Source organism: Molothrus ater, chromosome 5, assembly GCF_012460135.2.
Source record: "Molothrus ater isolate BHLD 08-10-18 breed brown headed cowbird chromosome 5, BPBGC_Mater_1.1, whole genome shotgun sequence".
Taxonomy (NCBI): Eukaryota; Metazoa; Chordata; class Aves; order Passeriformes; family Icteridae; genus Molothrus; species Molothrus ater.
The window spans coordinates 4,694,914-4,717,440 of record NC_050482.2 but is presented as its reverse complement, the minus strand read 5'-3'; the positions used below and the strand labels follow the sequence as shown (position 1 = coordinate 4,717,440).

The 22,527-nt window shown below is 39.7% G+C and overlaps 1 protein-coding gene across 1 annotated transcript in view; it reads right to left on the bottom strand.

The window, feature by feature from the left end:
• Positions 1–22,527, bottom strand: part of TAF3 (TATA-box binding protein associated factor 3) — a 116,936-nt gene that overhangs the window by 84,372 nt on the left and 10,037 nt on the right. Inside the window, exon 2 of the mRNA XM_036401215.2 lies at positions 22,100–22,342. Coding sequence (XP_036257108.1) covers positions 22,100–22,342 — 243 coding nt within the window. The remainder of the gene's footprint in view (positions 1–22,099; positions 22,343–22,527) is intronic.

Sequence of the window (22,527 nt, the reverse complement as noted above, 5' to 3'; positions counted from 1 at the left end):
GCAGGAAGAAGACATGCTAAAATGGCCATGAATTGCATGAAGCTGTTTCATACCAGCAGCTCCCTGGAACTCGGCTCCTCTGAGCAGCAGGCTCTGCGCTCTCCGGCTGCTCAGAGAAGCAAGAGGCAGAGACTCAGTTAAAACTCACATCTTTCTACCTCTGTGACACCTTTTAGAAATCTGGGGGGTATCTTCCTTTCATTTTTAAATTAGAAATAAACAAAAAAAAATTCCTACTTTTGAGGAATGTTAAATTTGCACTTTTAAAATAACAGGGAGCGTTCAGTGTAAAAACCAAACGCAGGCTGGCAGTCCTGAGGTGAGGTTTTTTAGCACATCCTGCAGATTACAGTAACTTTTTCCACCACCTCCCAAGTCCCCTGGGAAGTGGCAAACGATCAGAGTCTCATCCAGCTGGTGATGCTGGAGGAGAGGAGCGGGATGCTCGCTCAGCCGCTGACACAGACACCGATCTCCCCAACATTTACCGAGCACGGCGGCTCGAAATCAGGCTGCTAAAACTGGGTGTAAACATCCAGGGCTGACAGTACCTAAAGGTGCTGCTAGTTTCAAAGAAATATGTGAGTTCTCAGCAATCCCAACAGCCTTTTTATTTACTACACACTGTGACAAACTCTGGGCTTCCTCCATCCAGCTCTGCCTCTGTTTGGCCTCTGTTTTATGTCAGCAAAGCTGAAATATTTTGTTTAACTGTGTTGAAAAATTAGCTGCTTAAACACAGTAGTACAGAAAAGGCTGAGATCAAAAGTGAGTCTTTTTCAGTAGTCTGGCACCTCTCCTCACACACCACTTCAATTTCAAATCTGTGTTGTGAGCCTAATTTTTATAAATCTCTCTACTCCCCTCATGAGAGATGACTGCACAGATGGTGCAGGTGAGCCTTCACTCACTTCATATATTTAAATATATATAAGAATATATATTTTTTTATATATACACTCATATATATCAGTATATATACTTAAGAGTAATACACACCAAAGGTTACATGGAGGTGATAAAATTACTTCAAGCCACATCAGTGCAGTAACAACAATAAAAAAACACATATTAATAAAGCAATATCAAGGATACGTAACATTACCCTAAGTTCAAGCTAGACAAAAACATTTAACAACTTGCTTACTCAAAATACAATGCAAATGATGGCAGATTTACTGCTGCTGTTGGATCCTAAAGGTCCATTTTCTGCCTCTTTAAATCTGTAGCCTTAAAGCAATATCCTACTTGTAGGTGGCTCGGTTTTGGCTTTCTAAAAGGAATGTTAATTTTGCAGGACAGTTGTACAATCTAAAATCTCAATCCATTGCCTGCCAGTTGTTTTAGACAGGTAATGCCAGGAGTGATTAACTGCATTAAGTTATTCCTTTTCATTCCCCAAAGGGAGAGTTCTAAATTCAGTATGTACTTCTAAGAAAACCCAGCACATTCTGATTCACAGAAGTTCTCTGGCATAAACTCATCTCCTCGTCAACAAATCTTCAGAGATGACTGCATAATCTTCTGAATAATCACAATAATGAAGACATTTCAGGGTGAAAAATACACAGATGCAGCAGGCAATAAAGGCAAAAACCATTTTCTTCCACTTGGGGTTAAATTAGGAATTTTTTAAGCAACATGGTTGCTAGAAGTGGGAAGATCTGTCTACCTTCTGTCCCCACAGAGAGTTTAAGCAGGTTAGCATAATCAAAACAGAAAAAAAAAATCAATTTACTATAAATCTATCCATTCACTAATCTGAAAATCCAGATTTTCAGGAATTTTCAATTCAGATGCCACAGAAGGACATTCCCTGAACTTTGAGATCCATGTCAGGAGACACCAGGCTCTCTCCCTTCCTCAATACAATAAGGAGAAAAGGAATTCTGGAGGCAGCAGAGGGGAGGAAAGGGGAAGGAGAATGAGGCAGCAGTGCCTGGCATCCCCTAAATTATCAGTGCCACCCAAACAAACCTGAAGCTATCTGCAAATTCAAGTCATTTCTAGAACAAGGGAGCCCATTTCAGGAACAATTTTTTTTCTTTTCCCTCCAACAAACAAAACATTTGTTTTTTTTGTTTTTTTTTAATCGGGTGGAAAAAATGAAATCATATTTTATTCAGAAGCAATTCTGTCCACAGATTCCTATGAAAAGGCAGAGAGGATGTACAGATGTCAAAGCCAGCTAAAATTGGGGAGTACAAATCCACCTTGCCCTGAGTGCCCCACAAATTCTGCTGCACCTACGGCACAGATTTCACAGCACACAAAAGGCACTTTGCAGAGTAGTTTTCTCCCTGTCTCAAAAATCCTGGCCTCTGCCCTAAAAGTGGTTTTTTAGCATTTAATCAGGATGTTTGGCTCTCTGCTCAATGAAAATGAGAGAATGCCTTAATTTCTGTCTGTAAGTTATCTCAATGAACCACCAGTTGCCTACAGCTGGGATGTACTTGGGGTAGCTTTTGTGATTAATATCTACTGGGATGAAAAATTCAGGTTTAAAAATGAAAAGCAGGGCTTTTTCCATGAGTAAATTTAGGTTTTTACCAGAGACTCATGCATTGCCTCAAACTAATTTGTAGTTGCATTTTCTACAACATGGAAATCAATATTAGAGTTAATCTTCAAGAAATAATTTTGCATTTCAGTGAGGAATATAAGAAACTTCTCCCAAAACAGTGTATCACTAACAAGCACTAAAAGGAGAACTCTTTACCCACAGATTGCTCCTGTAAAAGGTAATGGAGTCAGCACATTTAGACTTTGGTCACTAAAGGAAACAAAGTTTTCTCCACGTATGTAATTTTAGCCTAAAAAGATGCTCTAAGTTGGGTGATTTAAAAATTATTGAAATGCACTGGAATTTCACCTCTCCAAAAAACTCAGCCTAAAACAGGACACCAAATAAAAAGGAACTAGAACAGCTTATTATTTTCAAATTAAGTTATTAGCCAAACTCAGAAAATAATATAACTCCAAAAATGCTCATTTCAGAGTATAAATAACTTGCACATATAGGTAGAAGACTCTTGCCAAATAGTGATGGCTATCAAACAGATCCAAAGTGCATCTTTCCTCTATGCAAGATTTCTACAAGATTCAGAAAAAAATCTGAAAGTTGAGAAAACAAAGAACCATCATAAATATAAAAAAGTAACTGGAAGAGGGAAAACTAATTGTGACCGTGAGAACTTTAAGAAGGACTTACTATGAACATTTTGCCTTTTTGGTACCTTAATATTATATCTGTTCTTTTAGATTTACACACAGCAGTAACAAATGCTGTTAACAAGAGTCTGTTCATCAGAGCAAACCCCTCTCAGCACTGCAGATGCAGCGAGAACAGCAAGAAAAGATGCTCAGGGAAGATCATGAGCACCAGGGGTGAAATCAATCTTTGCAGGACACATCCAGCTTTTTGCATTCTTACTACCCAAGCCTCAGAAAGCTCATCTAGGACCTGATCAAGGTGATTAAATACACTGCTCCACTGGCAAAGTTGTCACATTTTTCTTTCCTTCTACCCATCTGCACAAAAGTTGCTTATAAAAATTAAGCCAGATGTTCATTAAAAAAAAACCCAACCAAAACCAAAAGAACAAGAAAACAACAAAACCATCTGCTGCTGTAACATTTTAGTTCCAGTAAAAATGACATTTCAGCATTTTCAGCTATTCTTGTTAGTTTTGTTGCTTGTATATCCTCAATATCTCACATCAGGCTTTACTAAGGAAACTGATGAATCTTACTGAAAGGATAAGGGGTATGTAAGCCAAGATAAGCACATTTAATAGGGGAAAATAATAGGATATAATAGTAAATCTGTTGTTTGATTTTTTAAAAATGCAGTTAGCACTGATGCAAGTGTGTCAACATCCATGTCAAAACTTTTTTCATGCTAAAGAAACATAAACACTCAAACTTCTCAGACCTGGGCCACTGCAGCCATCGAGTTTGGGTGTAAAACCAGACAGAAAAATTAACAGCCAAAGACTCCTGCACTGTCCAGCTCTGCAAGGAAAACCCTTTTACCATTTCAGACAAACATAAACTAGGGAAATAAAATTAAATTCTAATGAAAATGGACTGAAAATTATTTTCTTTTTATTCTTTAGCAAGAACTGTTGAGAAAAATATTTCCATGTAAGGGCAGCCACGGGTTACAGCAACACACAGCTGGTCCCAAGTACAAACCCAGGGCAAGCTTCCCCAACAGCAAACAGGGATGGAAATACAAACTGCAAACAACTGCAGCCTCTTTCTTTCTCTGCACCTTATGCTGATTTTTCAGAACTTCTTGAACAGTTTCCCTTTTCAGGAGAAAACTGCTTCTGCTCACTTATTGATACCTTTACAATTCTGTAATAAAACTTGTAGAGAAGAAAAGCTTTTTCGGTGATATAAAACCAACATATTTTATTTTTGTTTCACCTTTTATTCACTCTCAGTAGCTGGAGATTTTAATCATCGCTACCAAATTTCAGAATTATGAACAGCCAGTTGGTATCACATGTGTGTATCCCAAACTCAAGAAATTTGTACATAGCCTGAAACATTCCTTTAATACCGAAACAAAGAGCATCAGGATCATTTTGTCTTTCTGTTTGAGACAATTAATGTCTCAAACTATTGTGCTGTCTCTATCAGGAGTTCACTAATTACTAAAGCTACTTGTTATTACATGTATCTAATTACTACCATCAATAAGTCCAGAATATAGACATACTTCAAAGGAATGACCCTAACAACTACCACTTCTACCCACAACAGATTAGGATGTATTAAGAAAAAAAAACCCACTACAAGATTAGACAAAAAAAAAAAAGATAACTTGACCAATTTTCAGATTGTTCTGAAAGAACTACAAAAATAATAGATAACTGGAAACCATAATAGAAGCTTTAAAGTTCGACATCTGACAGTATCACAAAATCTTACTTGAAAAATCTTGGACAAAAAATTAAACATGCTGAAAGCAAGCAGGCAAGTGGTAATGAACAAGTGGGGAGAGCTAGGAAGGAACTGAAAGAATATGATTTAGGCATGGCTTTATGGTGGCATATTCCAAAAATGAGGGTGATCCCACTGAATGGAACTTGTCAGAAAGTGTCACACTGCAAACCTGGCACAAATGTTCACAGAAAAAGACAGCTCTGAGAAATAGATGTATAAATAAACTACCATGCTTAGAACAATGTAAGCTGATCTTGGCATGCAGGAACAAAGATATTTAGTGTATTTCAAGAAACTTGTTTATTAGGAATAGAATCAGGGAATACTTGATTTGGAATGGGGAATGAGAAGGAATGAGAAGTACCGGTACAAGGCTCTGGCAGAGAAAAGGCAGAGCACATTTGACCACAGCATTTAGATCAGTCAGTATTAGAAGATCCACAACAGAGCATGGAAACAGCATAGAACTGTTTGTCAAAACCAGGTTCCACTTCCAGCTGGGAAAATGGCACACAAACTGGAAGGAGCTTAGGAAAATTAAATATTCCAGAATGGTGGAAAGACTGAACTTCAAGGGAGGGAAAAAAAAAAAGCCCCTAAACATCCCAGTTGCACAAAGTAATCCATGAGATGGGGGAAAGAATCCATGAAGTTTGCAAAAACATAGGTTAATAGAGAAACCAAAACTCACTGAGCACCAACAGTATTTAGTCTCTTTAGTCCATTTCATTAATATCACAGGCACACATAGAGTGCTCTCTTTGCATTAGGAGTAAAGCACATTTAAACAGAAAGGCTGTGAGATCCTATCTGATAGCTCCACTGAATCTATTTCATCTCCCTGAATGGTTTAACTCTACCAAATTACACAGTGGCACAACAGTGAAGGCTCCGATGCTATTTCCACTTTAAATCATGCCTCAAACATTTGTATTTCTCTGAGGAAAAAACCCAAAGACAACTGCATCTATCAGAAATACAACATCTTATGCCTGGAATTCATTTAAAAGCTGAATTTCTGGAAGAAAGTTACCACAAAACTTAAGCTATTCGAGCTCACAAGATATTTCCTCCACATTCTTTTTTTTTATTACCTAAATGCAGCTAAAATACAAAAAAAAAATGTTTTAAATCAAAGTTTATTGAATATGTCATTGTGCATAATAACCAGGCCTTTTGTTGCATGTTTTAAAAAGGGTTTAAAAATAGCAGAACTTGCAGCTGTCTGAAAATTCCATGTCCAATAGCCTAAAGTCATGAACTTCTCTCAACTTGAGGCTTGGAACGATGCTGTAAAATTTTTGCACGTGTGGTATCTGAAGGGAGAAGAGTGATAGAGACCTTTTAGGCTTTTACACCTTGGGATTTTCTAGCTCATAAAAAGCTCACCACACTTTCAAGTTAGAAATTCCTCTGAAAATAGATTGCAACCTTACACCTTTCTGCAGTGATTTGTAAAATATTACTGTTAAAACACTGATGTTAAAACTCAGGGTATAAGAATGAAGGAATATGATCACTGAATTTGCATTAAGCAGCAAATCAGATATAACAACTAGGGTGAAAAAACCACAGCTGTGTTTTTGGAAAACACCTAATCTCATCTGATTGAGTTTTAAGAGGGAAGACATCTAATTTTCCAGGATATCTAGAAGATCGATGAAGAGAAAAAACAGTGGAACAGAGATTTTCTGTGCAAAAGGCTCATTAAAAGACTCCTAACACTGACCAAATCCCTTGTTTTGCAGGGAGAAATGACATCTGCAAACCCATTTAAACTGAGTGTTGTCCCAGTATCCTAAATTTTTGCTCAGCTAGCAGCCCTTTAGCAGCACTCCACCCGGACTGATGTATTCTGCTTCTCAGCAGAGAGTCCTGCTCTTCCTTATGTGATCCAGAAAGGAAAACTGAGCAAGAAATGTGGATGTAGCCTCTGAATAACGAGGTCCAAGCAGCCATCCTGACAAGCACTACTGTAACAAGTTTGTGGGAAGAGCTTGGCTCTCTCCAAGGCTCTCTCATCTCCTGTCACCCAGCATCACCCCATCCTTGGCACCCCAAACTGATGAGGGTGCAGCTGGGGACAGACTGTGGTGCTGTGCCCTTCCCAGAGCTGCAGCAGGAAGGGCACTGACACTGCCCTGATGGCTCTGGTTCAACTCCACAGGGTGGATTAGTGCTTCGGTTATTTTCCTTTTCCCCAAACTCTAGCACCTGCTGCAGCCCCTTTGTGGCTCCACTGTGGTGTCTCTCATTTTTGTGTCTCCCAAGGACTGCCAGGAGCAAACCCCTGGACCTCATGCTCCAAACTGTGCCACATTTATCACACACCAAGCTCTTGTTCTTCAGCAGAGATCACTGCAGAGGAACTACTAATAGCACCTCCAAGAAGATACACCATGAGTGTAGTTACCTGATCTCCACTGCTCAGACTGTCCTGAAACATTTAATTTTCCTTGCATGGGCTCATCTGGCTCCTCTCGGCTTCCCTCCTGAAGTTTCCATTCTGAGAGCAAGTAATCCCTCCCTCTGGATATATGCTCCTTTGTTTTCTTTTGGAGTGCTAGTAAGCAATCTCAAGCAAACTTAGAAATCAACACATTTAATTAGTTTTAATTAAAATGAATTTAACATTACTAATATTTTAGTGCTTCTAAATTTTAAAAAATGGCTAATAATTTATTAATTGCACATATATAATAATTTAAAATAATCCATTTGTGTAGTGCAATTTATAGCTACATAACATATAGCAATGTATGATGCTACATGGACTCAGACTAGGGAAAGCCTAGATTTTTCATTTGTATTATTTCCCTTGCCATATGTAACCAGATTATGTTGTTGTTACTTAAAGAACACATATTTTGCTGCCAATGAGACATGAACATAAAAGGCAAAATAAAAATTGGAGAGGAATTACTTGGGTTTTGCAGAATAAAAGTTGCAGCTTTGATACAGCACAGTGCAAGTAGGTAGGTGGCTCAATACAGAGAGCTAGCATTAAAGAAATATAAATTCTTGGTAAGTATAGCAATAATATGCTCTCCAATAGAAGTGTGAGGGGAAAAAAATCTTGAAATTCTCCACTTATATCTCCAACTTTCCCTAAATTACATCAGAAAGAGTGATGACAGGACAGCTCAGATGCCTCACTCTGCAGCAGGAGGCAATGAGCCTGAATATTGCTCTGGATTTTTTCCAAATGTCATTCTTTGTCAGCTCTGTGGTAATTAGGAATCTGTCTCTTTGCATGAGGAAGCAAGTCTCCTCACAGACTTTCTTACAGAGACTGAGCTGCCTTAGATATGTTCATGTACCATGTACCTCTGACCAGGAAAGGTTCCAGGTCTAACAAAGCTTTGGCTCATTAAAATGACAAGGTTACAGCTCCTTCCTGGGGCCACAGAAAGGAATGACCTACTCTTCACAGAGAGAATGGCACCAATGCAGCTGTTCAGAAAACAACCCTGACCTCTGCAGGATGCTGGGAAGGAAACAAAGTCATCTAATTCTGGAGAACAGTGTTTAGGTGTCACCTGATCACTGTCCTGTCCTCCCCCTGTTCAATTGATACTAAGTGGACACAACTTATTGCTGGGATCTCTCCCTCTGGAGCTCGCTTGTTCCCTCATCTCACTTGTTCTTTCAGAAAAGATTATCTGGGAAAGCCAAACTTACACCAATTAAGGCAGCAAAGAAACTGCAAAACTGGACATGGAGAGGCTGCAGTAACTCCGACGAGTCTGAGCTGCAGTCAGCTTGAGACAAGCAAAAAAGCAAGCAGGTTTTTAATCCACATCTAAGCTTTTCCTCAGAAAACCAGTATCTAGAGTCTTCCCCTTGAGACACTACCAGTATATTTCATCTCTTCCAAGTGACATGAAAAGGTAATAACGGCTTAATGCAAAGATGTGCTGCACTGAGAGACAGATCTAAGACAATGAGACTGTAGCAGAAAGCTCCTCTGCCACTTAACAATAGAGAGTGAGAATACTTTCATTTATTTCCACTTAAAAAGGAAGTCAGAGTCCTGTGACTGCATTGATAGGAACAACGTACACACACTTCTTTGCCTTGAACTAAGGAAAAAGGAGCTGGTTCTTTCAGATGGAGTGGCAGTGCACAGAAGTCTTCAGCTCTGCCTCCTTTTGCTCCCGAGAAAAGCTTGGAGCAATGAACTCTCAGGAGATTAGCGTGCACACACACGCCAGCTCCAAAAACTTTAGGCAGCATACATGTTCCTTTGAGTCTTGTACACGTGTTGTGCATAATGTGCTCTTTTTGATATTAAAAAGTTGCTAAGTTGTTCTCAAGCTGGAAAGGGTTTTCCATTTAGATAAGGCCAAAGCTACTGCACAGCACAAGCACATGTGTAACACTGTGGAGTCTGAGAGCAGCACAAGCCTTGGCCGTTCCACCAGGGGCTGATAAGAACAATTCCATTTTATACAAATCCTACTGGAAGATATTTAACCCCAACATGCATTCTTCTGGTGGCACTCAGCATCATCTTCCACATCCCACACCTTTCTTTCACAGCAGATTGTAACCAGTTGTCCTGTCCCTCTGCTTGGCTCTTTGCATTTAATCGCTCTATGAGTCCACACATTTTCTATACATTGGCTGCTAAAAATGCCACATGGACATTACTCTCTATATTATGCATAGAATCAGCATTATAGATATGAGAGGAAGGAAGGAAGGAAGGAAGGAAGGAAGGAAGGAAGGAAGGAAGGAAGGAAGGAAGGAAGGAAGGAAGGAAGGAAGGAAGGAAGGAAGGAAGGAAGGAAGGAAGGAAGGAAGGAAGGAAGGAAGGAAGGAAGGAAGGAAGGAAGGAAGGAAGGAAGGAAGGAAGGAAGGAAGGAAGGAAGGAAGGAAGGAAGGAAGGAAGGAAGGAAGGAAGGAAGGAAGGAAGGAAGGAAGGAAGGAAGGAAGGAAGGAAGGAAGGAAGGAAGGAAGGAAGGAAGGAAGGAAGGAAGGAAGGAAGGAAGGAAGGAAGGAAGGAAGGAAGGAAGGAAGGAAGGAAGGAAGGAAGGAAGGAAGGAAGGAAGGAAGGAAGGAAGGAAGGAAGGAAGGAAGGAAGGAAGGAAGGAAGGAAGGAAGGAAGGAAGGAAGGAAGGAAGGAAGGAAGGAAGGAAGGAAGGAAGGAAGGAAGGAAGGAAGGAAGGAAGGAAGGAAGGAAGGAAGGAAGGAAGGAAGGAAGGAAGGAAGGAAGGAAGGAAGGAAGGAAGGAAGGAAGGAAGGAAGGAAGGAAGGAAGGAAGGAAGGAAGGAAGGAAGGAAGGAAGGAAGGAAGGAAGGAAGGAAGGAAGGAAGGAAGGAAGGAAGGAAGGAAGGAAGGAAGGAAGGAAGGAAGGAAGGAAGGAAGGAAGGAAGGAAGGAAGGAAGGAAGGAAGGAAGGAAGGAAGGAAGGAAGGAAGGAAGGAAGGAAGGAAGGAAGGAAGGAAGGAAGGAAGGAAGGAAGGAAGGAAGGAAGGAAGGAAGGAAGGAAGGAAGGAAGGAAGGAAGGAAGGAAGGAAGGAAGGAAGGAAGGAAGGAAGGAAGGAAGGAAGGAAGGAAGGAAGGAAGGAAGGAAGGAAGGAAGGAAGGAAGGAAGGAAGGAAGGAAGGAAGGAAGGAAGGAAGGAAGGAAGGAAGGAAGGAAGGAAGGAAGGAAGGAAGGAAGGAAGGAAGGAAGGAAGGAAGGAAGGAAGGAAGGAAGGAAGGAAGGAAGGAAGGAAGGAAGGAAGGAAGGAAGGAAGGAAGGAAGGAAGGAAGGAAGGAAGGAAGGAAGGAAGGAAGGAAGGAAGGAAGGAAGGAAATTATTGAGACTAAAACAATAAGCATTTCTATTCGCCTCAGTTTCTTCACTGTCATGACAGCACCTTTGGATCAAACATAGTTCTCTCCTCTGCAAACATAGATTTGACACCAGGATGGGCTCTACTCCCTGTTAAAGAACGTAAAAACCTTGCACTTACTTATCTTCATTCACACATAAAGGTCTAACACCAAGTTAGAAAACACATATGCAGTGCTGGATTTACCCTGAAAAAAATAAATAGAGGCTTGCTGGATGTTTTCAGTGAATGGGACTGCCTTTAGCAGAGCATCCCTTCAGCTGCTGCTGAAACACAGGAATTGTGGTGGGAGGATGTGGCGGCTACTTGGCGGCACAGAACAGCACTGAGCTGTTTCTCCTCCATGAATTTGAAACTGCTTGGGGCATTTAGGTTGGCAGAACTCTATAACCCAACTGGAGCCATGCCAGCAGGGTTCACATGCTGCTCTTGAAAAGTGAGCCACCGAGGCTTTAATCACCACAAGTGGCAAGGACTTAATTTTTCATCTCATTTGAAATATGCCAGGCTCGACAGCAGACCGAGCCTCTTATAGACTGCCATCTATTAATCAACAGTTTCCTGCTTCTCTGGATTGCCTTGGATGTCTCCTGTTAGGAGTCCTGCAGCAGCCCTGCTTGGCTTAGCCTGTGACCTAGGAAAATCTTACCCCACAACAGCAGGGCACAGTAGACATCCCACACACAGGGCATATGGATCATTGGTACCGCAAAATTCAACCTCCAATTTCATCTGACATTCTTCACTTTCCACACCAGGAGGAACTTTTTGCCTTTGGCCAGCCAGCTGGGCTAGATTTTAGGACCACACCTGTACCCAGGCATCCCATCCATGTGACATTCCACCAGGGGATCTAGGACATATGATGGGAGCTCGTCTCAACAGAGATAACCAAACATACATGCCAGGAGCTCAGCTTGGTGAGCTCATGTCAGAAGGAATAGCTGTGTGAAGGAAATGCTCCCTAAATAGATGTGCTCCTTCTAAAACTGAGGTTTTGAGGAAACTCAGTGTTTCAGCCTGAATCACTGGAAATTTTAAACAGATACTAAGCATAAACTGTACTCAGTGAAAATCAGCTCATCTGAGGGAAGTTTGTTGTTTGCAATATCAGCATTAAGATACTAATCACGTTTTAATTCACGCAAAGGTTACTTTCCCAAGAGTCCTAAAAAAATCCTGAATTGTGTCAATACATGCAACATTGTGACAAACCCTTCACATGCTGGAGTTAAGTGTAACTGAACTATACAGCAACACCATGATAATAAAATTCCACCTTGTTTTTTCAGCTCATCACAACCAGTTTGATTTAATATCATGATTTAAAGGGCTTTGGAAAGAAAAGTTAAGGTTTGATGCTACAAGGAGGAAAAACAGATGGCTAAATCTCACCAAAATCCAAAAGGATTTTCACTTGTAATTTTTTCACTTGTAATTTTAAAATTCCCCCCAAGATATCCCAACTCAAGATCCCTGTCCAAAGATATTTGATTTAACTGTACTTTTCATATTAAAAGACCACAAAGAACATATGTACATGTTTTGATCACATCAAAAATATTCGTAGAATATTTTATACACACCCCAATAAAAAGTAACTGAATGTAAACTTTGCTTTTTTGAACATGGTAAAGCCTGTAATACAAAAAACTAAAACTCTAAGGTAAAAAAATCATCGATTTTCTTTAAAACAGCGAAAGAAACAAGTTATTTCTGAAAGATTACAAATGAGCTATCACCTCCAGCAGTACTGTGATTTGAAATACTCAGAGCAGAGCGAAAGCCTCATGAGTGACTGTGCTAAAAAGTTTCCCATGCAAAACCCAATGCATCCTTGTTTCATATTTAATTTGCAATAGGATCCCCAGCAGCTGAGCTGTGAGAGCTCTCCTGGCTGGTGCCCTGCTGCCTGCTGAGACGGCTCCACACGAAGGGAGCACACGATTGAAGCCTAAATCCTCAGAGCTGCACCTCAGCTCCCTTTAAAGTTAATCTGAACACACTGGACTCCAAAGGAAATGAGAAGTGAGTTTCTCTCCCTTCCTATGGCACCAGGACTTCCTGTGTTTTAGCGATTGGTCAAGAACTATTATTTCCTCCTTGCTATTCCCAGTTGTGACTGTCAGACGTAATTAGTGTTGTACACACGCCAGCATAAAATATGTGTTTAAAAAAGCCTGGAACCCAAGTCCCACATGCACAGAAACCCAGAGAAACGTGGAGAAACTCTGAGAATATTAAGATTCAAATATGCTGTGCCTGAACGAACATGCTGCTCTAAATATTTAGAAATGCAAAGTTCGTTTGCTGAGATGAATATCCATAAAAATCTATGCAAGATAAGGGGTATTAAAATTATTCGCTCTCCAGTTCAGGATGGATTATTTGGCCAATCTGTTAAGCTGCACTGCTCAGACACCCAGAATCTGTACCATCCTCCTCCCCTCAGGGAAAAGAGCTCATAACGTTTGAAGAAAAATATGCTCCATCCCAACTGTAGGAATACACATGAAACACAGAGTCTTCCTTTAACACAACTCTTTGGAATGGGAAAGCAGCAGACATCAACAGTGAGAATGCAGTGGGCAAACAAGTTCACCAAAGAAAATAAATTAAGTAGAATGCTGCAGATTGAAAAGTGGCCAGAAGAAAGGCCATTTAAGTTGTTATCGACCTCTTTCAAACATACACACACACAGAGCTGAACTTCAGTTTATCTCTCCATATAAAATACCACCCCTGGCAGCGTGGCGTCATCGCTTATAACCATCACCAAGAAATTAATCTCAAACCAAGTCAGAGAAATTTGTGACTTACTGTGTTACCACCTGAAGACCCACTGTTTTCCAGCCTTGGGCTAAGTACAAGCCAGATCCAGCCCTGCTCAAGTTCAACACTGCTCCTCAAAAACACAGGTATGCTATGGTAGGCTTTGCTTAACCGACCCAAACAATGCACATTTATACACAACATGCACACGGGGTTACATTTTACCCAGTCATGCTGTTCAAAGAAACAGAATCCAAACTAGAGAAATACAGAAAAATACTGTCTTGTCAAGTCATCAGAAAACCATTAATGTTTCTAATGAGTGCAATTACGAAAATGAAAGATTCCGAAAAAACGCAGCTAAAGATGAACTTTAATTATCCAAACATCTGGCTGCATGAACCAGGGTCATGTCTCCAAATGCCTTTGCATTTGAACTCTCCCTGTTATCCATCCAACTTTGCATTTCTCCAAGTCTTCCAGAATTAACCAGAATTGCCTACACACCAAAATGAGTTATCCCTTCCTAATGACTTACCCAGTCACTAGCATTCTCTTTAGCTGAGAGCTGGAGGAAACAGGAGCATGTACCAAAGGTGAAGACTGCAAGAAGATGATCTCTAAGGTCCCTTCCAACCCTAATTCTAAGAAGACACTGAAGTCAAGAGCTGTATGGTAAAGTGCTTATCTGTGCATGGCAAAAGAGCTCAAATGAGCTTTCTTAGTCATAATTTTAAAAATTAGAAGGCAGAATTCCTTAGACTTAACCTGGACTGTACCACACGCAGAAGCTTATAATGAGTCATTCCCCTGATTAACACAAGAGAGATACAGGGTCCTGTAATCCATGATCTTTGTCTAGACAATGTTTTTTTTTGATGCTGAGATCAAGGTTAGGCTCATCTATGCTTGAAAATGTGCACAAAATACCAAGAAGTATCTGTTCCCAAACAGCTCCAAGCATGGGTATTTTTTGCAGGTGGTAAGAAACATTTCAGACACTTCAGAGGTGTTAAACTGAGAAAAGTTACTCTACAAGCAACAGTTCTCTGGGCAGTTGTGTTATTCAGAACAACCAGCTGGAGGGCCAGCTCTTGAATTCCAGGTGTGAACCATTCCCTGTGTCCATGTAAATGCCACCATGGCTAATAAGCAGCAGGAGGATGTTGGCATTGCTTAAGACCACATGTCTCAAAATCAGACACACACAGGAGGTCTCAACCAACATGTTGTAATTCAGCATCCTTGTACAAAATTAAGGCTTGCTTGGACTGAGACAATTCTCCAGAAGTTTGGCACAAATTCCCACTCAGGGAGGTAAAGATCAAATTTGTGGCTTTGCTCCCAGCAGCTAAAATGACTTTTATTTGTTTTTCAAGTGCCAGGAATTGTTAGCAATCACTAACACGTTCATTAAATTAAAGCATCCTCGGTGGCAGAAGACAGAGAAAGAAAAAAAAAGCATTTGATTAAAGAAAAATAGCAAACATTCCTGCATGAAGGAAAACACTGAAAAATAATAAAGTTACACGGTCAGCCCTTAAAATAGGCCAGTTGTGCTTCTCTTTTATCCTGCTTGAAGAATCAGGCAGATTTTCCATTTCCCACTCTCTTCCCTCAAGTCCCCAAAAACACTCAGAGCAGTTAGGGGAAGTCTGAAAGGCCCAAGAACAGTAACACCCAGCTATCAGATGATAACCTAATTTGAAACTTATGCTTCCAAAGGCACAAAGGTGTCTGATGATCCAGCTGAAATAAAATCCTCGAGCATAGCTGCAGTAGACAGTGCAGGAAGCAACACAGGCACTAAACAAAGTCACACATTGTCAGAAAAGGGAAAAAACTGATCTGACGTGACGAGTCAAGACAAGTGACAAAAGTTTTGCTGAAAAAGGATCAGTAGGAAATTAAAATCATGACAGCATTTCTGTTCAAAATACACAAGACAATAGAATCCTTTTATCACAAAGTCCCATTTTCTCCTCCAGTTTTATTCGAACCAAAATTGCAATTTGCACATCACAATGCAGTGAAAGGGTCCATGACTTTCATTCCCATTCCATGTAAATAATTTACTGCAAAAGGCTGGCTTTTATCAGGCAACTTCTGTGTTTTGCAGTTTTTATTTCTGAATCCTTAAGAATCACTAACTTGTAAGTTATCTAAACAGGTCTGAAAAACAGAAAAATCTTTGTGAGAAGGTTTTAAAAGGATGATATCCCCTTGAAGTCACATTAGCTTCATTTCAATTGCTATATGCAGCAAATAAGACTAGATAGCTTAAGAAACTAAACAAATAAATTTTCACAATGCTGAATTTTTGTAGTTAGTTTTACTAACTCCTTGCTATTACTTGTAAAACAATGGAGGCAGCATCTTTATAAAATTTATTTACTGATTTGTTTCTTCATGTATAGCCAGGTTCCAATTGGTTTATTTATTTTGAAGGATAAAACACTTAAAAGATCCCAACAAACAAAAACATGAAAATTCATCACAAGCCTCTCTTACAATTAAAAAAAAACATTTTTGATCCGTGTCCTCCATTCTCCACTTCCAGCTGCCATTAAGTTTCTTAAAAAATAGCAGGAGTTTTGGGCCTATTCCAAAGACATGAATTATTAGAAGTTAGGTACCAGTCTCTTAGACAATATAAAATAGTGCACGTGTCTGTCTCCACAGTCTACAGATCCCAGCTATGTGAGTTAGTTCCTGTCACAGAAAAAGTTTTACTATGGCACTTATTATATTGTGGTTTTTTTTTCCCAAGTGCTGCAAATTAAAGAAGCTCTCCTGTAAAAATCTATTTAACCCCACATTTAAAAAAAAAACAAACTTCATTAAATCCTTTTTTGCAGGATTTCACTGGAAATTCTGCTTTCAATTATGATACAACTTCTGAAGAAAAGGCAGAGATACAGTTGTCCTCCCAACTACAGCTTTATCAGCACGCCTTGCAGAAAAATTATTTTTCTGTCTAATGGCAAGATTTAAACCAGGCACATTTTCTGCACACTTTTTTTTTGTTCCTGTCTCGTATTTTCCTTTTTCCCTTTGAAACCTGCCTCTCCTATTGGCTCCTTCCCAATGCCTTTCTTCTGGCTGCATCTCAAGCTCGGCTGCTTTTCTCATTTTGTCCTTTTCTCCTGTTGCTCCTTCCTTGCTGGGCTGCTGGAGATGTGAGGATCCCTCCTCACAAAAGCAATCAGAGTTGACTCTCAGGGCACTGCACACACAGGTAAAGGATGCCCGTGAGTATCAGCAACCAGGCACAGGGAGCAGCCAGGAGCAAAATCTTCACACTCTGGCAGGGCTTTAACTCTTCAGACTGCTTGAAAAGTTAAATTTTGTTGAGGAGTGGTTGTTTCCTAACCAACTATACTGGAAAAGCTCTGTTAAAAATATACACTGCTGCTTTAGAATCAGTGGTGCAGCTGCTAGAATGAGGGAGAGTGGGGTTAAACTAGAGCTGGGGAAAGGTCATAAAATGACAACAGCAAGACCTGTGCTACCAAAATGTAAAGGCAAAGTGCATACCCCAGGATCCCTTTAAAAGCCCATCACATTCTGATTTACAAAGAAGGATTGGCTTTGTTTAACCCTTGGAGAAACCAGAGATTGAAATCACCCTGGTGTGACATCCACAGCTTGCTACATTCCCTTCTGGACCACGGCCACAGAAAGCACTGCCAGCCTGAAGGGACAGTGACAGTTTTTAAATTCTGATCTATTTCCCACTGGAGCACAACACTAATGCTTTTTGTCACACTGATGTTCAATGCTTTATACAATTCTAGCACTGGTAGAACCTAAATACAAAAATGTGCTCTTCTGATTAGCACCTTGCTACACCAGCACCCCCAATTCTCATCAATTCAAATGAGATTTGCAGATTGCTAATCTCAATGTCTTTGAGATTAGCTACCACGGCATGAAAAACAAAGTAGAGATGTGGTGAGATGAGCTGCAATTTGACAGCTGGGTTTCCATGCTTCCAGGTGGCTGGAAGCATCAGGTTTTGGTAGGTAACAGGTCCTAACATCACATCAGCAGCAGAGAGGGGAAAAGGCAGGACTGTAAGAAGATCAGCAATTTTAGGCTTTGATCTGACAGGGAAATAAAATGCTCTGACAGAAAAGGCTACAAATAAATCTGAATTTGTAAACTGTGCCAAGAACTTGTCCTGACTCAATGATCAGAAATACAATGCCACTCTTGAACACACATTACCAGGAATGAAAGACAACAAAATTTAATGCCTGGTAAAAATTACATTTGTTCCCAGATCGTTTTCAAGGGAAAGGAGCTGAACCTTGAGGAGTGGGAGTGAAGTGGTATGAAGCAGAGGACAGAAAAAAATGCAGCTAGAACTGCAGAGAAAGTCTGACTCTCTAAAAGCTACCCTTCTCCTCACAAAATATCTAAACTATGGGAAGAGCCTCTCCTGTCTTCTCCCTCATATCCTGCTTACATGCACCAGCACAACTGGAGTGTAAGAGAGGAATAGGGGTCTAATGCAAATACCACAGACTATGAACAGGACTGCACAGACAAAAACAATGCGTTTTCTTTAGTTCTCCAACAGAGAAGCAGGGATGGATTGCCTGTGACTTCAAAAAGTCACAAAAAAGAGCAGTTGACATAAAGTGATTATTAAAAAAATAATAATTATTATGTTTTTAAAATGAAGTGATAACAAGAGGCACGAAGCAGCAGGTAGAAATTAATTCCAGGAAGCTTAAAAATGAGGATCCTGTGGTACATGAAGGATTCACACCTCACTATTCTTTGTTTTAATCATGGAGAATGGTACATGTTCTTACAACATCAGGACTCAGGCCTCTCAACATTTTCCCAAAATGTAACAGTGATTATTATTAGCTGTGGAGAAGTATCTGGGCTTTCTCAGCTGGCCTAGTTTCAGCACATACTGTTTTGCTTCAAATGCAATCAACAAATTCTATGAAGTTGATTTATTATTGCAAAATGTATGTTCTCTTGCATTAAAGCACAAGAAATAAAGCATGACCATCATGTTTTGTAACTAATTTATTTTTTTCTCCTTTTTTAATCTGTCTTACAAGTTTACCATGACATTTTAGTGACAACAGTGCTAAACTAACTCAAAAACAAAAAGGAGACTAATTAAAAATAGGCAGACAGCAAACATCATGATACATTGGCATAAAATTATCCCTTCAGTGCCCTTTGTAAAAATACTGCTAAAAACCCAACATTTTCCATGGCAATACTGAGTCAGATTGTTTTATAATATATAGAATTATATATGCAGATCCTCACAGCTCAAGCATTTGGTTAGAGCTTGCACTCCATATTTAAGGCAAGAAAACATTTTCTGCTTTCTTGGAACAAAACCTGCATCACTGAACTGAACTTCTCACCGACACAAATTATGGATCTTGAAAACTTATTTGCCTTCCTCCCTTTCCCCCACAGCTTCAGGAATTCAGAGCTCTTTCAGAATTCCTTACTGCTGGGCACAATGAAGGAGATGGCTCCTCTCAGGCTGGAAGGGCTTTCTGCTCCTATGGATTCTCTGGCAATGATATCTAAGACATCTCTCGAGCTGCTGGGCAGCCTCTGCACAGCCTGAACCACCACCAGCTCTGGAGTAAGTTGAAATAAGAAGTTGGTTACATGTGCAGAACTGAAGGACTTTTGGGAAGGAGGGCAGCAACACCTACTGGTCGTGGCGCAGACTGAACACTGCTTTGGTTTGGTTTTTAAATTAACAGTGCTGAAAAAAGAGTTTTTTCTTACTAAAAGTCGTGGCTACAATATTGTTAAAATATATCAGCACTCATAATTTCTGACCCCTAACAATAAATAAATATTCATAACTGAGCTGAGCTCTAGCCTTTGATATAAAACAGGACATGAGGAGCCCTGATGATGATGATTCCTTAAAGTCACTCAAAGATTTACATCACACACTTTAATGTGCACAAAGCCTTCCTCCATTTCTAATTATTGCCTACTCAAAGCAACTCAAATATTTTGGACTGAACAATCCGAGTAGCTTAATTATTTTTTCCTACACTATAAAATAATGCAAAGTATTTAAATGGCTTCTGCAATTCTTCAGTATTTTTACCACGCATTCCTTTAATCTTCAAAAGTAAGTTTTTCTCCCAAAGTTTACTTGAAATAATATAGAACAAAACATACACAGAAGTTTTATAATCCACCTCATCCCTTTCAAAAATAAACCACAGAGTACAAACACCATTTTCAGAAAACACTTAATTCAAAATTAAAATGTTCTCAACTGTCAATATTTTAAATCAACTATAACAAATCTGCATTCAGCAACTGTATTTAATGCTTCCTTTAAATTTCCATTTTAAAAAATATTTTATTCATTTTTTCAAGTTGTGTGTGTCTATAGGTCCTCTGATACACTACCCTTAGGCATCAGAAGTTTTCCTGGTTCTCATCCAACTTTGGAAATAATATCTTCTTGCTTCAGGTGTTAAAAGGATTCATACATTATTTATAAGGACTGCTAAAATCTAACTCCTGGATCTAACTTGCAAGAGAAAGAGTATAAAAAGTTACATACAGAAAAAAAAGAAAAAGCACAACTGTCCCCATTTCAATTTTTAGCCTCTCTTTGTATGTCGTGTACTGCCAGGCTGAGTCTGTAACTCTCCTTTCTCCCTCCCCAAGCTCAGATATTTGTCTGCAGCTGCTTTGAGCCTTGCTGGATTTGACTTTCTTGCATATTTTAAAGCATGATTTTCCCAGGGAAAAAAAAAAAACCCAAAACAACTACAACATTGCTGGGCAACTTATTACACTTCAAAGATGCTGGATTTCTCTGACAGAATGGTGTTTGTTTACCTCCTGAAGAACCAGGCTAAAGCAAGTAGCCAGAACAGGGCAGCTAAAATCCTCATTCACTTCTCAAAGTCTTCTTGATCAATACTCTTCTTTTATATATGCTGTCTACAGAGATGATATTTACATTTTGTTTGCCTCTTCCTGGTTTGAGAGAGTGCATTGTTAGATTTTTAAAGCAACCCTTTTAACAAACTTCACAAGGGTGAGACTTTAGGATCTCCTTACCAATTTAAGAAAGTATTTCTGTTTTGAACAGCAGTTTCATTTCCTGGCTTGTATTAAAGCAAGAAACACTGAAATGCTATTGATATATAAAAAACAACTAAAGGAAACAGAAAATTCAAGTCTACAGAGCTTCAGAAATACTCACCAGGATGAATAAGTCCTCACCTTGTTACTGGAATGAGCATATTTGTTCAGAACACACCAAACCCAGCACCTGCTCCTCAGATACCTGCTCCTGACCACAATTTCACTTGCTCGAACTGGAGTACACAGCAACTGCATCTTTAGCTGAACATGAAGCAAGAAAGCCTGAACATTCACTTCCTACAGCTTGCCAAATCACTGGAATACTGCCCCATGCCACACTTGTAGCACAGCAATGGATTTCTTTGCCCAACATGGTGATGTTGCTCATGTTCATCCTCACATGGGCAGAGTTTTATTTCACCAAGCAGACTTTGAGCCCTTAATTCTTCAAAAAAGAGCAATATGCACAATAGTGCATGATATCCCTCCTGTCCCCACAAAATTCTGAATTAAGTACCTTGTGCAGGTTGCACCTGTTCATTACACTCTGTTGGAAAATTAAGTTCTTCTGTCTGGAACTTTTAAATCCACAATCTTACATATATTTATTTCCACACAAAGTACAGTTGTGTGCTGTTCACTATTCAAAGGGCAAGTCAGACTAGGTCATGTTTCTTAAAGGTTTATCTTATTAGCAATCAAGTCTCATATAGCTGAAAAATAGAGAAAACAAGTATGCTTTTTCCACTGCCACAGTTAAAATTTTCAGGTCAACTGCATCTCATAGTACTTGTATAGCTGGTTTCACTGTTTCCTCAACCTTTGCCTCTGTGGGACAAGAAAGGGAAGGAGCAGCTGGAACAGTGATGATGAAATCCTAATCAATATGAGCAAAGAGATTTAAAAAGCCAGTGTAATGCCTCCAAAGTACTCTTACTAACATACCTTAAAGCTGAATTCATTTTAATTGGAAAATTAGGTTTTTCTGTATTGTTGGGTTTGGGTTTTTTGGTGAAATTTGTTACAAGTAAGGAGAAACAGGTATCAGGAGCAGAAAATGCTGTGCAAGTCTCACCAGCCTTCCTTCTTCTACCTTCAACAATTTACAGAGCTCTTGCAGGATGCATAACAGGGAAGGTAAGACATAAAAAGTAATGCTAAGCATTTATTCCTATTGTCATCTGAAAACTTAAAATTTAGAATGAATTATTGAAACATGACATAACATGGTGAATTTTTGGCACGAGTTAATGTGGAAGGAAAGTAAAAACAGTGAACAAACCTGTCACAGCACTGCTACCTGTTTGGCAACCCTGCTTTGGTAAAACCCCACAAGCCATAAGCTAGAGCTGCTGGGGGATGCCCACAAACACCCAAACACACCAAAAGTGAAAGCAAAGGATTGATTTCCCACCTTCTTGAGAGGAGACAATAGGTGGCAGGTAATCAGGGATGTACTCCTTCCTCTCTTCTGCATCCTTACTTCCCAGCTGGGGGAACTGGAGGACATTGTTCTTGCTGACAGGGAACGAAGGGATTTGATGTGCAAAAGTGACAGGTTCAATATTGTGGATGTAATCTTCCAGCTCATGCAGGTTAACCCCCATAAGCTTGAAGGCATCGCCTACGTCATCCAAAATTGGATCTGTGCGGCCATCTGGAAGAAAAAAAAACAACAAAAGAACAATATTTTCACAGAAATCCAGGTTAAAAAATTCAACCTGAAGATGCTTTGAGATTGCAGTCCCCCAGCTCACCAGCAGTAAGAGAAATGGATTTACTGCCCCACAGTTCTACCAGGTTTACTTTCAGAAGGGTTTTGTTCTGAGCCATCCTTTGTTT